This window comes from Bombus pascuorum, chromosome 9 (assembly GCF_905332965.1).
Source record: "Bombus pascuorum chromosome 9, iyBomPasc1.1, whole genome shotgun sequence".
Classification (NCBI taxonomy): Eukaryota; Metazoa; Arthropoda; class Insecta; order Hymenoptera; family Apidae; genus Bombus; species Bombus pascuorum.
The window spans coordinates 5728831-5748676 of NC_083496.1; the positions used below are offsets into that span (position 1 = coordinate 5728831).

At 42.5% G+C, this 19846-nt stretch overlaps 1 protein-coding gene across 11 annotated transcripts in view; it reads left to right on the forward strand.

Moving 5' to 3' along the window:
• The window catches only part of LOC132910813 (ELAV-like protein 2), a 41040-nt gene that overhangs the window by 15234 nt on the left and 5960 nt on the right, over positions 1-19846 (forward strand). For 3 of the 11 annotated variants that reach the window (XM_060966853.1, XM_060966854.1, XM_060966852.1), the window contains 6 exons: positions 8925-9160; positions 10264-10367; positions 11019-11172; positions 12878-12916; positions 14203-14458; positions 16784-16825. In XM_060966853.1, coding sequence (XP_060822836.1) covers positions 8965-9160; positions 10264-10367; positions 11019-11172; positions 12878-12916; positions 14203-14458; positions 16784-16825 — 791 coding nt within the window. In that variant the 5' untranslated portion in view covers positions 8925-8964. Of the gene's footprint in view, positions 1-4308; positions 4951-8924; positions 9161-10263; positions 10368-11018; positions 11173-12877; positions 12917-14202; positions 14459-16783; positions 16826-19846 lie in introns of those variants that run through there. The other 8 variants (XM_060966851.1, XM_060966855.1, XM_060966857.1 and 5 more) reach the window with 8 other exon arrangements.

Genomic DNA, 19846 nt, shown 5'->3' on the forward strand with positions numbered 1-19846 from the left:
AGGAGGGTGGAAGAGCGAGAAGAGAGAGAGAGAGAGTGCCGTGCCGGGGTTCATATACCCCCAGGGCAACTGCAACGTTCCACCGTACCACCAACCAATCAATGGAGCTTCTCTACCTCTCTGTCTCACCCTGTTTCTCTCGCCTCTTCTCCCTCCGTCCATTCGTCATTCTTTTTCTCTCGATTTTCCTCCGTTCTATTCGCGACTCTTCGTCCATCATACGTAATATGATTGCATCGTACGCGTCACACACGCGCCGTCCCCTTCCCGAGATTTATACGGTATTAACGTTGACAACGCCGAGCATCCTGCCAACGCCACCCTTGCGGATGCGTGTACCCACGCACCGCGGCAATCTATCGAAACTTCGTTCGAGTTTAAACAGAGCTATGCTAATCCTGCTAACGAGTTATCGAGGACGAAAACGACGGCAATATAGGGAATGGAGGTAGTCAACGTGGCTCTCCTATTAAACATCACCCTAGGTCTTTGAATAAACGATGGTCTCGACATGAGTGGTGTCGTGAAAATTGTCCTGTCTCGTTTGATGTTGCTTATTTCTATCGCTATCTTTGAAGTCCCTCTGAGACTCTGAGTGGAGTTACAGCGTCGAATTTCATTAACCGCCTCGTTTCATTTCCATTCCTTTGCCCGTGACGTCGATGACGCTTAAGTTAATGACATAGGTAGCCCCGATAGCTTTTTCTTCGTTTAATCAGTACGACGTATCAGTGGCGCGTATCATCGTAGGCGAAAAGAATTTTTCGATCATCCGGTTATGACCGGACGCTACTTTTCTCTTCACGAGCATTTGTTTACTTTACGTAATCACTCTTTGTGGACTTCGGGGAGAGTAGTAAGGTTTCCCTGGATACTCTGTGATACGATCATTGCCTCGTGAGAGAGAAACGATCCACGGATCGACGCGTACAATTGCGTTGAAACGACGACGGGAGAAGCGACGCCGAAGCGCGACCACCAACGAATCGATCGATCGCACCTTAATTAGCACAGCGATTACATGCTCGCTTGATCGATTCACCACATTCGGCCTCTGTTTCCCTAGGTGGGGTCGGCTCGTCTGTTTCGTGCAGATGCTCGTTAAAATCGTCATCCCTCTTCTATCGTTTTCAACGATAATACCAACGTTCGACCCTCTGACGCGGAATATGTATATCCATCGACTATAGCAGAGGTGAAACGTTCTCTTGGTCGTTGAGAATTATTTATACGTCCTTTATAATTATTTATCCCCTCGCATGTTTAACTTTGTATTTAGGGAACTATTTTTATCAACGTTTACCGTTACTCTTTCCGTTACTTTCATTGCCGTATTTTCAGTTGTTTTCGTCACGCATCGAACTTATTCCCCACGGAATGCTTATAGGTCGAGAAATAGGAAAGTTGGTGGATTATCGACGAATCTCACCGGGAGTTCAGTGACCCTAGAAAAACTTCACGGACGGAATTACTGCTCCCGTGGCGGAGCTGAGTAGAATTATGCTCGTGCACGCTCGTATCGGCGGATCGATGACGAAGGTGGGGCCAAACCCCAAAAACGTAGGCTTCGACAGCTGGATCATAACCGAACGGAAGAACAGGGTTGTTCGATTTACGTTTGTCAGACGCGTACCCACAAATGATTCACGATCTACGTTTCTTCGTGCTTTCGATCTCTTCCACAGGAGGATATTAAATCTTTCTCGCTGAAAACTGCATGTAACCCGTTACTTTATCGAAACGTTCGTAAAACATTGGGTGCAAATCGAAATTACGAAACTACCGGTCGTACGAGCGAATAAAAAGCGATTCTAGACATTAATAAGGACAAATTTCCCTCTTGGTTCGACGACCAGAATATTGTTTCACCGTTGGTCGTGTCGCTAAGGCGATCAGAGGCCGGCAAACTTTCATAATTCCAACGGTAATGCGGTGACAACTTCCTGTCGCACCGTGTGGCCGGTTTTAAAGCCACCGAACATAATGGAACGCGTTCGCATATGCGTCCACTACGTGTCCCTATTTTTTTCTGCATACCGTTTCGCATCTGTTGCAAGTCCCGTACCCCGGTCCCAGTTTCGTTCCCTCTTTTCTCATACGGCTAGACAATACCGATTTGCTCCCTCTTTCTCTTTCTTTCGCCAACGTTAGGTCCGGTCATGTACGTAATATGCAAAGAACCTGGTCAATCGTTCGTGTCCCAACGAAAGCAGGAAGTCAATCGAAAAAATCGTTTCTTTGTTTAATTCATTAAGGCGAGAGTATGTAAAGATCGTTTCTCGATAGTGATTTTAAACGAGAAATTGATAGAGGCAGCGATGTAAAGTATAAATTGTACTTTCGTTATGAAGGCAAGATGTTTTCGCTGTTCCTAATTATATCGAAAAATCTGAGTAGATTGATGATACGGCTTATCGTCGTTCCAGTGCATAGATATGAGGCCAAGACAGCCTTTTCCGTATACCTCCATCGTGTATATTTATAGTGTTTATACGTGGATGTATTTATAATTTCAGTGGTGGACAGTTGGTGCATGCACCGACGAGCTGTGTGTCGATTACTCGTGCTTTTGGAGCATTCAACGGTTAACATAACTCCAATTATTTCGAGTCAGTTCGCTGTTCTTTCTAATCGGCTGCAAAGTGCAGAGACCTCTCGGATGTTTATAAAAAGACCGGCGAATAATCGCCATTAAATTTTCGTAAGTTTGTGCAATAGCTTTAAAAATGATTCAAGGCGAGGATACATCAAACAGATGCGTGTCCAGGAAGTTCTCGCAAAATAGTTTGATTCGTTTGGCGCAGTGACGTAATATAACGGAAATGAATTTCCGAAAACACGAACTTGCGGTTATTGGCACGACCGCCAAGTGTTGCCCGGCTTGTTTCGTCAGCGCCGCATAATTTTGGCCTACTGTCATTTTCGAGACTGGCCTCGCTCGATCTGCGGAGATAAAGCCAGGGTAAGGTCAGGGATTCTTCCTCGTTACTTTCCCGCGTTCGTGGCCAGCCACTCGCATCGCTTTTGGAAATTATTCATACCGGAAAGAATGAAAATAATGCCAAAAAATTTGTTTAACTAACAATCGGCAAAACTCTGAACAAATCGAGCAGAAAGTGCGTACGTAGGAAGCGACGATCGATGAATCAAAGCAAAGCAATTGGAGTGGGATAATCAGGCAGAAGGTTCGCCGAGTACGTCGACTTTATCCTTGAGATTTTTCACCTCGTTGACTTTGACTCTAGCACGAGTTGTAGTGTTTTGTCAGACACGGATTTTTCTTTTCTTTTCTTGCCGGTTCTCCTCGAAAGATTCAATTTCATGGTCTTTGGCAAATGGCCACCAGCGAGTTTCGACGATGTAATTCATGGTTTCGAGTTCACTACCGATCGAGTGCGGCCTCGTAAGGGGTAAAAGTACTCTTGTATCGACGCGATAGCGCACCGAGACGACGGGGGTCAAAATCCGCGAAGGGGTGGTCATGATCTGATGCAAGGGGTGATGCAAGCAGGGTGAGGGAGGCTGGAGGAGGGCGGTATACCTTCTGCCTCGTAATGTCGGGGAGCCATGTTGCAAACATTTCCTAACGAACAAACCCCTGCAAACATCTCGAGGGGAAATCTGAAATATTGTATGTGAACCGTCTGTACTTTGTCGACTCTCTCTTGTTAACAGGACGCGGTTGAAACAAAGTGACAGGTGTTACTTTTAAACCAAACGACAGAATAAACAAAAATCGTGACGCGCTACTCGACTCTCGAGATTGTAAGCGTTCAAGAGCGAACCGTGAAAGATTTATAGCTTTACTTTGCAAATAATTTAAACTCGGCGATACGGCGTGGAAATTCGAAATTTGGCAAAACTAGACGAGGGGAAGAAAAGGATGTTTAGAGGGGCCAGAGAGTTCGATCGGCGATGGGAGGTCACAGTTTATTTAAGAACGCGCATACGTCTCTTATTAGTTCGATCGGCAACCCCTCGCAGCGTACGCGCGAGTCGGTAGGAGGAGATACGTAATAAAACGAGGGGTTCGTAGTGGGCTGGCGACGAGCTTAGCCGAGGGTGCGCGATCGCTACCGAATCAAGCCGACGTTGACCGAACGAGCTCGCCGAGCTGTGCAAGCCGCTTGAACGCGACTGGCGTGTCCAGTCTCTAGGCAGCCTCCGCCCGTGTTGTATCGTTATTTCCGTTTCCTTAGTATAGTGTTTAACGCTTTAATTTCTAGTCTCGCGTAACCCTCTACACATTCACATATACACGCATATACATACACACGTATATCGTATTCTATTTTTTTTACACACATACATACACACATACGCGCACGCGCACATATACACGTACGTTTACATCATACCCACCGTATACCTCCGACCCCTCGTTTTCTTTATCACGATCGACGAATACGAAATTTGGTGATCCCATTTTACGACGATATCGAACGCGACTAATTTTCGGCAGAGCCGCTCGTACACATACACGTACACTCACACGTATGTGCTCGTCAAAGTGAAACCGAGAGACCGTCGACCAGGAGGCGAGCATAAATGCCGATTTACGAGCGCTCGCGTCGTACTTTTCTTTCATTGATTTCCCCTTCTGTTCCGGGCGGCGGTGCGAGAGCGTGATAGTAGGTGCACGTAAAGAGAGAGAGTTAGAGAGAAGACCAGGGACCGGCGCGATACATCGATCAGCACCACGAGAGTAGTCGCGTAGCACGGGCCAGTTGCACGTTGCTCGGTTTCGCGTGCGACCGAAAAGAGCTTTCGGAAGAGAAAAGGGAATAAACGTCGAGAGACGGAGAGGAAAAATAGTACGGAGAGTGTCGCGTTTCGAAAAAATAAAGAAAAGTGTTTTCTGTGTTTCTGTGTGGATGTGTGTCGTGTGCTTACGCGTGCATCGATCGTAAAGATAGAAAGGTGTGGATCCTGAAAAGACCGTGGAAACAGGTAAGCCGGGTTGAAGATTCGTTCTCTTCGCTTGCTCGGGTTTCCCGATTTTCATTTGTCTTCCATCCACTTTAATCGCAAATATCTCATTGTCAGTGAGAGATACGCTGGATGCTGCGTGTGCAGCAGCTCGTTCTTCGAGGGGTTTAGGAGCACGTGCCTTGCGAGTTTCGTGGCACATTCTCATTCTCACCCTTTGCTTTCTGCATGCTTTCGTCGTCGTCGTTCTTTCTACACGCCACCCGTCCGCCGCTTCGGCCCCACCATCATCCTCATGACCGCCACTTGCCTTTACCCTTTTCCCCTCTGCTGTGTGAACGCTGCTACATATTCCTTTCCGATAGCAGGACGAGCTACTGCGTTTTTGCATGGCTCGCGTGTATATGCGTGCGTGAGTGCGTGTGTGCTTTCTCGCGCGGAAAGGGGCGTCAGCGAGCGCGGGAGGGGATTCCCTTGGAATTGTAGCGAGAGGAAGGGGTCTCGTGCGCGCACCACAGAAAGCGAGAAAGAGGGAGACAACTCCCGAACCACGACCGAGCGAGAAAGATAGAAGGAAGGGTGAGGGAGGGGTGAACCAGCGAGGCAGGGACCGAGGAGTCGCGCTCGTATTGATCGGTCCCGGCCACGCGATTTTCACGATCCGTCGCCATGGCCACCTGGCCACCGGCTGAAGATCGTATCTGCCAAGCGTACGTGAAAATCGAACTTTAACCCCCTGCAAGACCCACCTGCTACCTTCCTTCGAAATTTAGATTGTCTTCGAGGAAATCTCCGGATATCCTCCTCTCAAGGATACTCAATCCTCGCTTCTTCCTTAGTTCTGTTAGCTGCATTATTTATAACCCGTATAGTATATTAATTCCTTAATTTACAACATCGAATTACAAATGACGGACTATAGTCTCAACGTATTAAAAACAGGTTATACTCTTAGCAAAGTTTCCTACGAACTCCAATTTCAGTTGCAGTTCATTACACCGAGGATCATTAAGTAGAAGTTACGCGCAATACTTGGCGTAATTTTTCCATATAGTTAAGCGATTTACAAAGTATATGAAACCGTAATTATCGTAATTTTCAATCTCGTTTCGTAATCTCTGTCTTTAAAAAAATTAGATTCGATATACTTAAACACCTGCGAGTTAAAATTAAAGACGATAAAGAAACGTGGAAGGCTATCTGTCGCTGAACGATTCTCCGAGACACGATCGTAAACGGAGATCGACTTTTGCGAGGCCCAGTCTGGCGAAAGGGGGTGGCTTTCCGCATTGTGCCGCGGACAACCCCAGGTTGCGCGTATATGCGTACACGCATCCATGCATAACGTCCATTGTCGTCGGATAATGACGGTGGCACAGGAGTCGCGTTTCGAAGTCACCGGCGAACGATACTTTTTCGATACGTTCTTCTCGTCCGACAATGGGGTTTCTCGGCTTCCATTCTGCCGTCCTAAAATATCGCGATGCCGGCCATCGGAGTAACAGAGACAGAGAGAACGTGGATCGATAACTACGGAAGATGCGGGGCTACGATAACTGCTGGCTCCGACATTTTCTCCGACTGCTGAGCGCGCCTTTTTCCTCGCCTCGTTCGTAAACACCATCAAGCTCACCAAGCAATCTGTTGAAAAATAACGTCGACACTTTTCGAAGGGGTTCATTCTGTGCCATACACACAACAGTCTACGGATTATCTTCGAACAATCTTTTGCTTTTACTAAAAGTTTTGCTATTCTTAACGCGTCGACGACCACTGGCGCGGTGCTATATCTTTTTGGAAAATTAGAAACCGTGATATTTATAGGCAGACTCTTGGAGTCTTATAATTTTCTGGTATAAGGTTTCTGTAAAATTACTAGTCACGGGCGTAGCGATATAGGTTTCGTGGATTTAAAATTTCATGGAACGTTCGTCCTGAGTTAGGCTTCTTTCCTTCAAGAGGATTCGATTCCCCTAATAGGAAATGTTGTTGGAAACCTTTCGAAAGGCTCCCAGGAGGTCTTTGACACCCTGTAACCGTAACACGGAAAGTTGTGTTCGATGCGTTTCGAATAGAAAATTTGAATTAACACAGCCGTCCGCCGTTATAGTTTATTTTCTCCCATGTCTCGTGTTGGATACGGCACATTATTCGATGCATACGATAAAAGCTATCTATCCTATACATATAATAAAAGATATCTCATGAGAGAACGTGGTCAGTTCGATTGGGGTGACCACAGCCATGAGACACAGAGGCTCCCAGCGTGGGGTGGCTCCAAGGACAGCTGATGACTACGTTGAACGACTGACAGAGGCTAGGAGGCGGAAGGGAAAGAGAGAATTAAAATGTACACCATCGATAGCTCGTGCCGGGTCTGATATACGTACATGTCGTGGCAGCTGTGTGTATTCGCCTTAACCATGAACACCATCGGCACCCTACGGCCATCGCGTATAATTCCCCTTTCTCTCTTTCCCTTTTTTTTTCCTCCTTTTATTTTGTTCGCTTTCTGTCTCTTTCGCTCGAGGCGTGTGCGACCACATACCGGGTGTTTCGATCAAAATTACTTAATTCTTCTTACGGGTACGTTGTAATAGAAATCGATAGACGATCGTTCGTCGAGATCATTGCACCTTTTCAACTAGAAAATATTAAACTTTAAGTTTCTACGTCTATTCATTTTTTAAGTTTCCACGGCATTTTCGCTACGTTTGATTAGACATTTGTTAAAAATATCATTTGTTGTATCAGAAGAAAGAATTTGGTATATAATGGAGTTTAATTGGAAAAAAGATATACAAAATTTTAAAAGGGAATGGAATAGTAGACGTACGATTGATATTGGACACCCTGTAAACGCATCGAGTTCGGTGGTTTCGTTGGAAGGGCGGAAGGAGAAGGCACGAGGGAGGCGAGCCCTTTAAACCAGAAAGGGGGGTCGTCGCCCCTTTAAATTATCCGCGTTTCTATTGGACCTTACCCTCGTCCCTACCAACCACCACCTCCGCCTGTTCTTTTCACGCTATGTTTTGAAAGTCATTGTCAGATTACGTCAGCATCCAGTTGCGTGAACCATGAATTTTCGTAAGTTGCCCGTGACCGTGCCACGCGTCTTGTCTTTTCCAGTTGCTTTTAATTTAGTCTACGAGAAAGATAATGATCCTCGCGTGTCGTTATAGCCAAAAAAAATAAATAAAAAAAATAAAATTAAAAAAATAAAGAAAAAAAAAGGGGGAAAAAAACCTTTTTTAAATACTTAAAAAATTTTTTCGTCGATTTGAACAATTCGTATATATGTATTAAGAACTGTTTATAATGCTTTGTTTTCATTAGCGAAAATATGCTTGTTACCATGTAAATACCTAATATGAGCAAAGACCTATGTCTCTTCGAATTTGTATTGCCAGTGCCGCAAGAAGCTTATGCATCATTTACAGCGTGTTGATTAGCAGGCGTTTTTACGTCCTTCAAAATTCCAACGACAGCCCGTGTTTATACTTGTCTGTTTCTTCCTGTGTTCTTCCTCGTCGCCTCGATAACCTAACTTTGACATGTTATTTGAATTTATCGAGGAGCCCCTAGCGAGATATCAATATTATCGTTGGGATAATTATTTCAATAAAAAAAAGTACATGCGAAATTCAGGGTCCGCGAGTAGTCGAATCGAAACCGGGAATTTATCGTTATAATTTTACATAATATTCGAACAACGTTTCAATGGTTGAGTATCACTGTCTGTCTCTTGAGTTCCCAGTGACACATTTGTTTCCTTACACGATAAATAAACAACAAGGTGATCGATTGCATTGTAATAAAGAACTTTAGAAGGTATCGTCGATCGGTAGACGCCAAACGATTGACATTATCGATGCTGACCCAAGAGAGTACCGAGAGATAGAGGACGAAACTATTTTAGCAAAATACATAGAAGCTGAAAAGAAACGTATCAGCTATTCGTTGCGTAACGATAAAAGGACGCTTTCTTGTTTCAGATTTCGTACGTAGTTAGAGAGAACTCGGTAGAAGACTGCAATGATGGCGAACGGAATGGACACAGTCGTGCAACAAAATGGTGGATCCACCCTCGGACAGGCCTCGCAGGAAGAGTCCAAGACGAATCTCATTGTAAATTATTTGCCACAGAGCATGACACAGGATGAGATTCGATCCCTCTTTGCGAGCATAGGCGAGGTGGAGAGCTGCAAGTTGATTCGCGATAAACTCACCGGTAAGTTAAACTTCCACTGCATCCGTTATCGCGGTCGATGCTAAACGATCGTTACTGAGAAATTTGGAGAAAATTCCTTGTTCCAGTTTGATGGAATAACAGACAGTTGCTCATTGTTGTGATAATTTTAGTGGAAACTTACTATTACGATAGTACGGATAAACGTTCAACATAAGAAGAAGTTACGTCTTTCTACACTTGTTTATCGATTTCTAGACGTTACCGAGGGACGATGTTTAGTCTTGGTCGAGTATTCGGCATCGATTCGTCTGCGCCTGTTTATTTTGTATCAGTCCCCTTTGAAAGCCTTTTCAAATCGAATACAATCTCGTAAAGACGCGATACAACCACGGTACACAGTATAAATCATTAGGTCACAAGTTGAATAATACAAATATCGCGGTTTCAAACATCACGTGCCCATTGATTTCCTACATTTTTATCGTGATACTAAACACTCGTAATGTCACTCCAGACGATATTTCTTTAAAGTACCAACAATCGGTCGGAGTTTTCCTTTCCTTCGAACAATCGTACGAAGAGGAATAGTGCTACACCACACGTTTTCATCGTCGAAAAAACTATCGAATTTTTATCGATAATCTCGGAAAGCTCACCGAGTAATAAAGGAACGATTACGCAACGTCGTGTTTCCGTTATCTTGGTCGACGAATTTTTCCACTGCGCTGACTGATCGTGCACGTTCGAGTGCGCGTAATCCAGCGTAATTTCGCCTGGCGTACTCCCGTCTCTGAATTCCGTGCGTTAGTGGAGAGCACGTGCGTGGACGTCGCGACGCTATTTCGGGCGTCGGAGTAGCGGGGGCGTCGTTTGGTTCGAGCCTCTGCCGCTTTATATTCGACCTCGCCGCGATCTCTCAGGGCCGTATTGCACCGCCTGCGTTTCCTGTTTTTCAAAAACACTCATCGATGTCACGTACTCGTTTACTCAATGAACGAACACACGTTTACTGTACGCGAGCTCTGCGTTTTCTTCGAATCATACCTTTTAATAATCGTAAAAGGCGGAAATATCGATCTACGTGTGTCTATCGTTTTTTAAGTGTCCGATAGTCTAATATGACGGTTTATTTTCTGTTACAGGTCAGAGTTTAGGTTACGGTTTTGTTAACTATCACCGGCCTGAGGATGCTGAGAAGGCGATAAACACGCTCAACGGTCTTCGTCTGCAAAACAAAACGATCAAGGTTCGTTCTCCTTAAATATCTCTAGACATAACAAATTATCTATTTATTAGGATTCCTTTACATATGCGTTTGGAATTAAATTCTTGACTTGCGAGCTAAAGTTTCCATGAATGATCTGATTTATACGCGATACACGGGTTATATGCTGTCACTAACTCGAGTCTACTTTTAATCTCAGTCTAACGGAGCCTTTCATTAACGTATTTACATAGTTTGGCCAGAAATAAATTAGCCACAACTCGGGAACAAAAGGCTCGCGAAAATCTGTAATAGCTTGCCGTTATTGCGTTTGCTCGCGAAGCTGCGCTTTGGAGTCATTATTTTGTCAAAGCTAATTATTTGAAATATGTTATACGAACAAGATTATTCATGATATTAGACGGTGTGGCGATGATGGAAATAGGCTGGCGTGAATTCAAAGACACTATCGCATCTGCTATTTATTAACTCCACCAGAACAGATAAAATTGTTCCGCTCACGTACCACGTACATGATGTTAATCCACTGAAAAAAGAAGATTGAAGTAGAGTGTCTCCTATCTCTAGTTTCTTCCGAGTCACGTATAACGCATCTACCTACAAACTTTTCTAATTCTGACTTGCGTTACTTCTTTATCGGTTGGTATAATTAACGAGTGTTCACCTTGGCAGGTATCGTACGCGAGACCGAGCAGCGAGGCGATCAAAGGGGCAAACCTGTACGTGAGCGGTTTGCCGAAGAACATGACGCAACAAGACCTGGAGAATCTATTCAACCCATATGGCAGAATCATCACATCGCGGATACTTTGCGACAACATCACCGGTAAGTTTCTAATTCCCTGACAACTGACGAGGATCGTATCGGCCAGTAGAATGTAATCAGCCCTGTGGAAGGCCATGGAATTCGGCAGCTCTAAGGGAAAAATGCCGTTTCCCTTTGCTTTGTTCGAAGATCAAAGTAGATAGGGACCGCGCGAATCAGACTCGCGCCCGTTCAATTAGGAGATTCGTTAGGAAGCTTGGTGAACAATTTAACGAAGAATTATAAAAAGTAGGCCATGGGGTTTTAGTCGTATTGTGGGGTGGATCGGTGCGCCTGCAATCAGAGCGAGAACGAACACGATCGTTGTGAACGAGTGACGAATATTTCAATTAAATTTTAGACAGCGAACGAGAACGCTGTATACACTTTTCGTTGGTCGATGTCGTCTCGGAGCTGCGTGATCTCGTTTACGCATCTTTCATTCCGATCTGTTTAACGATTGCTACTTTCTTCCTCTCTTTTTCTCTCGTCCATTTTTCTCTTTAGTTAGTAACAAAGAACACTTTGTATTCGAGATCATTCGAGAGGACACACGATCGCAAATTTTCGTTTTTGATTCCATACTCTTTTGTCTTTTTTTCGCTCGTTATTGTTATTTACGTTCTCAGCTTACTTTTTTGTTAGCAGTGCATTCTATTTGCATCCCCAGTTTCACGCACAGCCTCATGGCCTAACCACCCTGTACCGTTACATTTCTTTTATATCCATATTGGCGTTTTTCGTTGTTAGTTCCTGTGATTGTGAGTTGTTACCTTTCATTTTGATACATTTGTTACCATCGTTCGCACGATTAATCAGTTTTGTTTTTGTTTCTCTCTTTCTTTTTTTTTTTTTTTTTGTTCCTTCTTTTGGTTCCTGTTTTTCGTACTGTGTCATTAATTTTTAATGTTCTATAGTTATAGCTTCATAATTTTATTTATTTTCTTATTACGACACTGGTGTTAGGATACGTATCGTACGTGGAACCCACCTCTGTTTCTTCCTTCGTTCCTGGCTTGCTTGTATTACACTCGTTCCACAGTGCGATCCTCGATTCGAACGATCAATTTCTGTTTTTTTTTTCTTTTCCTTTTTATTCTTTTCTTTTCTTCATTGTTGTTACGTTTCGTTTCTTTGGATTTTTCAGTTTATCTTCGAGTACTGTTTGATACTTTGCGTTTTACAACAGAAAGCAAACAAAAACGAGACTTCTTTACATACTTAAGGACGAAGAAATTTTTAGGCGTAAAACATCTAACAGAATGATCGCTCGCCCCTTATTCATCTCATTGCGACCAATTTTGATTTATTGTTTCTTCAGACACCGATTATTTTGACTATCCGACATCATGAAAGAGTGAATATCATACGAGGAACGTTGTCGAAATTTATTTCCAGATCGAACGTCTTTTTTCTCTGTGCCTAGTGTTGAATCCATTTGAAACCTCATGCTCTATTTATTTGTTCCTTTCTTCCAATTTGAATTCATCATAATTTCAAGATCACGAGATTCAATACTTTTCGAGAAAAAAGCGTTCTCCTTTTGTTTTCTTTCTACTACTTTCTTTTCTTATTTTCTTCTTTCTTTTATTCTCGTCAATTTTTATTCTTTCTTCCGGTTATTCGTTATTACATACCCTCCCACCTAGACGAATCAGGGGCGAGCGAATCGTGTATGCTGCCAGTTGACTTTTAACGTGATATGATTTTTTCCGTTTCTGTTTAGTACGACAGTTTGTGACCGGCGGCGGAGACTATTTGCCCGGTACGTAACTCATACAACTCTTTTTTCTTTTCCCTCATTACGTCGAAGCTCAAACAAAAGCAGCCGTTTTTCAGTCAATTTTTTTTCTATTTTTTTAAATTGTTCTTCTATTGTTTTCCTTCGTATGCTTCGGTTTTCGTTCGTCCCGCGAAACAATTACGTAGACTGTCACCGATATAAAAGATTAAGTTAAATTTATATTATCAGCAACGGAGAGAACAGGAAGTAAGAGAATCAATTTCTCGCGAGGATCGAACGATCACAACCATGCAAAATAAAAGAAAAAGAGAAATCTATAGAAGATAGAAGTCGCTTCTTGTTCTCTCTTATTTAATTTTATAATTTTATATTACTTTCTCTTGATTTTCTCATTGGCTGCTTTTTTTCACGTGACCGCGACAACAGCTACAAGACCAAAATTTTTAATCCCGAGCGCCATTTTTGTTTCTTTACGCTTTTTGTCGTTTGTTATGATTATGATTTTGCGACCGTGCCCTCGATCCATGGCACACACGAACACAGACACACACAAACTCACGCACGCACACACACGCACACGCACACGCACACCTTCTCGCCTCCTTTTTGCCGCGTTACCAAACCCATTCAGCTTCGCGGGTATCGCTTCAAAGAGAAAACATGATCGACTCACTCGAGAACACACGACATCGGTGTAAAGAAACGAATCTGTGCGCACCGAGCCACTCTTTCGAATGTACTTGGTTGCATTCTACACAGAATTCGTCGTTGATCACGGGGTGGAAAGTACAAGAAGAAGGTTCGCTGGCATTCACGATCGATTTATTAGAAATCGCCGAGTATCGTTAATGCAAAGGCAACTTTCTTCGACGAATTGGATTGCTATTGAAATGTTTCTATTAAACAATTACGATATGTAGCTGATGGATTTCATAGAAGGTTATTTGTTATTGCGTTTCTTGAGGATTCCAAGATTTTCCAAGTAAACTGCGTTTCAATGTTTTACGTATATCTATAGATAGAATATAAGCAATAGCTCACGAATACCTCCTTAATAATAATAGTTTCCATTTTCCTTCGCTTAATCCTTCAAAATTCCTCTACGAAATTCGTAGCGACAGTTTGGTAGGAAGATCTTGAATCATCGAGAGATTTCTCGTAACGTCAAGAATCGCATGTACGCATAGTCACTCAACAGTCAACGAGGAATCAGCCAAACTTCTCATATCTTCGGTATCCGTTATTCGTTCGATAAAAACGTGAAAGAATGATAGTCTAATGAATAACTTAAACCGATTGACTGACAGGATTGTCGAAAGGGGTCGGTTTCATAAGGTTCGACCAGCGGGTCGAGGCCGAGAGGGCGATTCAAGAGTTAAACGGTACCGTTCCGAAGGGCTCATCCGAGCCGATCACCGTCAAGTTCGCCAACAATCCGAGTAACAACAACAAGGCGATACCGCCGTTGGCCTATCTGACACCGCAGGCGACCCGACGATATGGCGGCCCGATCCACCATCCAACCGGCCGCTTCAGGTACATTCCACTGTCGCCACTATCCAGGTACCTACTCGCCTCTACTCGCTCTACCCAAAGATCTCTCTCTCTCTCTTACTCTTTTTCTCTTCTTCTTTTCTACCTTATTTTCTTCTTCACCTTCTTCGCCTTCTTCTTCTTCTTCTTCTATTTCCATTTAGTTCGATTCAGTTTCATTTCCTTTCTCCGATTCAGTTCCTTTTTTCCGTTCCATTTTTTAGGTTTGTTTAGCGTCTCGTTCAATAGAGCGCATACTCGGCGTGATCCATCGATCGATTGATAATGAATGAAGAAAGCTCAAGGTTTAAATTTGAGTAGAGTCTTTAAAACGATCGGTCGATCGATTCGCTGTTTGTCTCTTTCTCTTTCTTTACGCACTCACCGTTTAAGTACCTGAGTACACTGCAGGCTCCTCCTTACGCACCTCATCTACCATACGATATATTACCTCGTCTTCATACTTTCTTTTCATTTCTTTTCTTTTTCTCTCTTTCATCTTAGATTCGTCTATTCGATGTTCTACTACGTGTGAGCATGTTTCAACGCGATCAAAGTTTCATCTTAAGTGCACATTTCTCATCGAGATTTTAGTTTATGTCACGTGTTCTCTTTCACGAAGAATGGTCGTCGCGGTTATCAAAAGTCAAATTTTCAATACGAACGACTTTGCACTTTCGTTGTCAGTGATACTTACGAAATTTAACAAACGCGATAGAGAATTCATGCGCGCGAAAAAAAAAATTCAGAGCAAATATGCATCAGAAAAATGTGTAGACCAGAAAAAGGTACTACCAGTCGGGCAATCGTTGGAAACCTTTCGATCGACCGTAGAATCGATGTTGCGATATCAATACTTCACGATCAGCTGTGACACACGGTGAAACGCGGGAATGAAACGACGTGTATCGAGGTTTAATCTAATCGAGACCCGTGTTAATTGAAATGACTGGTAGTTAGACGTAGAACGTCGTCCGGCCTTTCTTCATCGTATCATTAGCACCAGCGATTATTCCCTTGATTTCTTCTATTACTTGGATCGTTTTCTATTCCATTCCTCCGAACATCACCTATCCAATCGCCCTTTCCCAACGAACGAGTGGTACAAGGTGGTCTCCAAAGTTAATTACCAATTACCTAGATGTAAGTCTATTGATCCAGAAAAAAATCGCATTTGATCGCGCATGAAAGACAGAAGACTGATCCTTGACCACTCTGGAAACATGGAGGAGCAAGGCACATACAAACGTTCTGTTATTTCTGTAAGTTTTCTTGGTTTTGGTCTTCGCGATCCACGGTAAGCTGGCTCGTCGAAACGATTTTATTCTTTTTTAGCACGATGGTATGATTGAAACGACGATGTGTGACAGAAAATTTGTTAAATAATTTCTTATTCGTAGAGACGCGAGGAAGGTTTCGTGGTCCTCGGAAATGCATTACCGTGGATGCGAGGCTGACGACGAATTCGATTAAAATGGAGTTGAGAAACGTCGATAACAAAACAGACTAGAAAAAGCAATTCTCGTCTCCCCTTCGTTCCGCGTTTCTGTGCCTCTGCAAAACACGACGCGTGCCGTCACAAAAAAAAAAAAAAAGAAAAAAAAAGAATTATCATTCAGAGACATGATATAACGAACGAAGATGACGATAAAGACTTTCCCTCATCATGTCATCGTGTCATTTAACTTGCTTAACAACCGGATATCGAGCGTACTTCAGGTCCGTCTGTCTGTCCATGTCAGTCAAACGCGAGTAAACTTTATGACGGAAGACTCGTGTAACGTTGGATCGATCGAATCGAACAGGTACGAAGATTCGACGATTCGAAGTGTATCAGTTAAGAAAAGAAGATAAAAAAAGAAGCAAAAAAGAAAGAAATATGAAAAAGTAGATTAATGCGCTTCGCTTTTTTCGCTTGCCTCTATTCCGTACTTTTTTCGTTTCCTTTTCGATCGATGCCGCGTCACCGCAATCTTTTTCTTTTTACGCTTCCTTGTCTCTCCTCTCCTCTCAGGAAAAGGGAGAAAACTACCCTGAGGAATTCCATTTTCTATCTATTTTATTTTCTTTCTTTTTTTTTGACAATCTTTTTTCTTTTTTCTCTTTTTTCTCTTTGTTTTCTCTAGTTCTTTCTTAATCTATCTTTACCTCCCTGCCTGTTGCGTTATCCACGATGAGAAAAGAAAACGGAGAGGCACCATAGATGGTAGTTCCGTACGAGGAAAAAGAAAAAAAAATGCCAGAAAGAAAGATAAAACGGAAGCACAAGGAAGCGACTGACTCTTATCCCGATTTTATTGGCTCATTCCCGGAATATCTCTCTTCTTACGTTGTTCTTTTTGTGTTTTGTTTTAGCACTGGCAAGGCCATGCTTGCCATTAACAAAGGCTTACAGAGGTCAGTATTTTTTTCGTTACTACCACTACGTTCCCTCCCGGTTTTTCATTTTTCGATAATTGATTTCTGTTTTTGCGTGGCTTCGTTCTCTTACCTTCCACACACGCTCCGCGTTAAAAATTTCATATGGTCATACCATCTTTCATTCGACTTTCATTTCATTTTTACTAATTGTTATCGATACAGTTAAATTATATTTAATCGCGATACTAATTATATATCAAATTTATTCGGAATAAGTCAAATATCGAATCGAAACGAAAATCTTCATCGTTATCGTTAGAGATTTCCGTTCATTGTTTATGATTCGTTCTTTTAAACGGCCGCGTTTTATATTTTATATGAAATTTTTAAAGCCTTTTTCTCTTCCCCCCTCGCCTCACACTATTCTATTTTCTCTTCTCTTCTCTCTCGTTGCCTTTCGTTCCGTTTAATCGTTGTCCTTCAAACGCTTCTCTATTCACCAAACGTCACAGAGCATATCTTAGCGCTTTCTCGAGAATGCGAATCGATTCGGGTGTGCAATCTCAATTCATAACGTTTCTCATTTCCTTCGATACTCGAAAGACAAAAAAAAAAAAAAAAAAAAAAAAAGAAAAAGAAAAAGAAGAACAAGCAAAACTTGCCTTTACTCTCTTTTTTCAATTACCTCGTTTGTTTTTTCTAAATCATCTCTACGTTCTGTCGGAGGTTCTTCAAATTTATTCTCAGTTTCGCGAGTCAGATCTAAGTTTCACTCTGATTTAACCGATATTAGAAATAACCGTAGAATTTTCATTTTTCCTCTACCCGCTAGCTTTCAAGCTTTTGTGACAAAAGTAATATGGTCTAGGACTGTACAGACGGATTTCGACCGATTTTTCAATCGTCGTCGAAAGAAGAATAAAACAGATTAAACAGATTCTCGCGAAACTACAGGTTGCCGTGCCTGGCAAGAAAGTAAAAAGAATATAACAAAGAACAGAGAAAAATATTGCAAATAGAGACTCGAATCAACGTTCCTCGACAAGCTCGCATTTTCTTCTCCTACTTCACTGTTTCTTTTCTTTGGTTCTTTGCCTTCATCGATCGTGTTCGACTCGAGATCGTGCACCTACGATTTCTCGGTCTCTCTGCCGACGATCAGAGTCAATCCCTCTATTTGAAAGCAAGAATAAGCGCAAGAATGTTCGATTAGATTAGCGTACAATGAGTAGTCAGTAATTGGAAGAAAACAAAATGATAATAAAAGTTCCAATGGACGCACAACGTAACAATACACAATAGTACAATTAATTCGATAGTAGAACAACGACAATATAGAGCAGCGATATTTGTTGAAAGACCACCGTGTCACTGAATCGTTGGTGGAGAGCTGGGAGCGAAGCTAGGCGCACGATCTTTGAAAGAGCAATTACGTGGACTCACGTGAACCGTATATATATATACGTATATGTACAAATATATAGGTATATGTATTTTTGTTGGCACACACCAATGCAAGAGAATCGCACATGATTATGGTTAGAAAACAACGCACCGATGTGTCGACTTTCGTAGTCTTAGAAACGATCGATCGTCGATTAAATAAATTGCGCTATTACTTTTGATATTTGCATAAGCGATATGAGAATCCATGCCTCCGAGGATCAGGAGAGATTTACTTCGATCGAACGTTTCTGACAATCCTTGGAATATTAAACGATAGTCGAACGAGTGTGTACGTATCGGCTAGTTAAAAGAAAACGTGGATTCTTCTTTCACGAAGGAACGTCTCTGTTCTGCAACCTGGTCCAATCGAACCTCTAACTTGATCGATGGTTTTAGATTCGATTATAAATATCTAGCAACAATTAAAAAAACGGATAAAAAAGAAGATATCCTCTGAATAAAATGTAGATGAATGAATTTAAAAAAAAAAGAGGGTGGGGGACAGAAAAGGAAGGGAGATACCGATGAATCGAGTTTGGGGTTCATTCGAGGTGTCGTTAAAGAAAAAGCCACCCCAACCAACGAAATCGCGTTGTATATACGCGTGCGTATAAAAGACGCGGTTCCTAACGAGCGTTCGTAACGAATGCCTGCTTAATTACTGTCATCTCGACCCTATAATGAATACTCACTGAGATGTGCCCTGTTTTAACGCGGCTTGTGACGTCAAGTAGGTACGTAGATTACATTTTTACATCTCTGTAAATATGTCCTGCCTCGATGTTTTTTCACCTTCACATCCGGCGTTTCGTAACTTCCAGCATGCCGATTAACGAACGTTTGCATGCGAATTTTCCCCATTTTATTTCGCGATTTTTCCTGCTTTTTCACTCCTTTCGTTCCACCATCGCTCTCGTTCCCTGTTTCTTGTCTTTTTTTTTTTTTGTTTGTTTTTTTATCTAATTAAAAGTTCCGTCCGGTAGCCAGCGTCGAGACGCGACTTGTTCATTTGGAACGCTTTTACCGGTACAATTGCATGCAGCCTTGCGCAACGATTACTTTTCCCGTCAAGGGTTTCGTTTCGAAATTAATTACCACGAAAGTGACGGTTTTTCGCGCCGGGATAATTGGTCGGATAACCGACGTCGTTTATCTTTCCGTTCGGGTTCGTTTGTACGTAGAATATTTTTGTTGAATAAAAAGACGCGAATGATTTTATACGGCACTACTTGCACGACCTTAATTTATTCATACGATTCTTTTGCGACAGTAACATCGAAGGAAAAATTAGTGTTTTGTGAAAGAAAGTCTTTTAGTTGAGTCGCATTTGTTCGAGGCACTTTAAAGTTTATAAGTTAGCCACATAGCTCTGTGTACACGATAAAATTTGTTCGCAATAAAAGAATCTTGTCCGAGATTCTTCCATACGAATAGCCAGAGTAAAAGGTAACAGCGTTGAGTAGCGCCGTCGACGAACAGAATTTCTTTCGTAAATAACTATGTATCGTGTGACAGAAACGAAAGCAATCCTGATCAATTGGATTGCGTAGATTAACGGCGTTGCTCCGCCAGAGCGCAGAACGTTTTTCTTGCCTTGTAACGCGAGCGCGA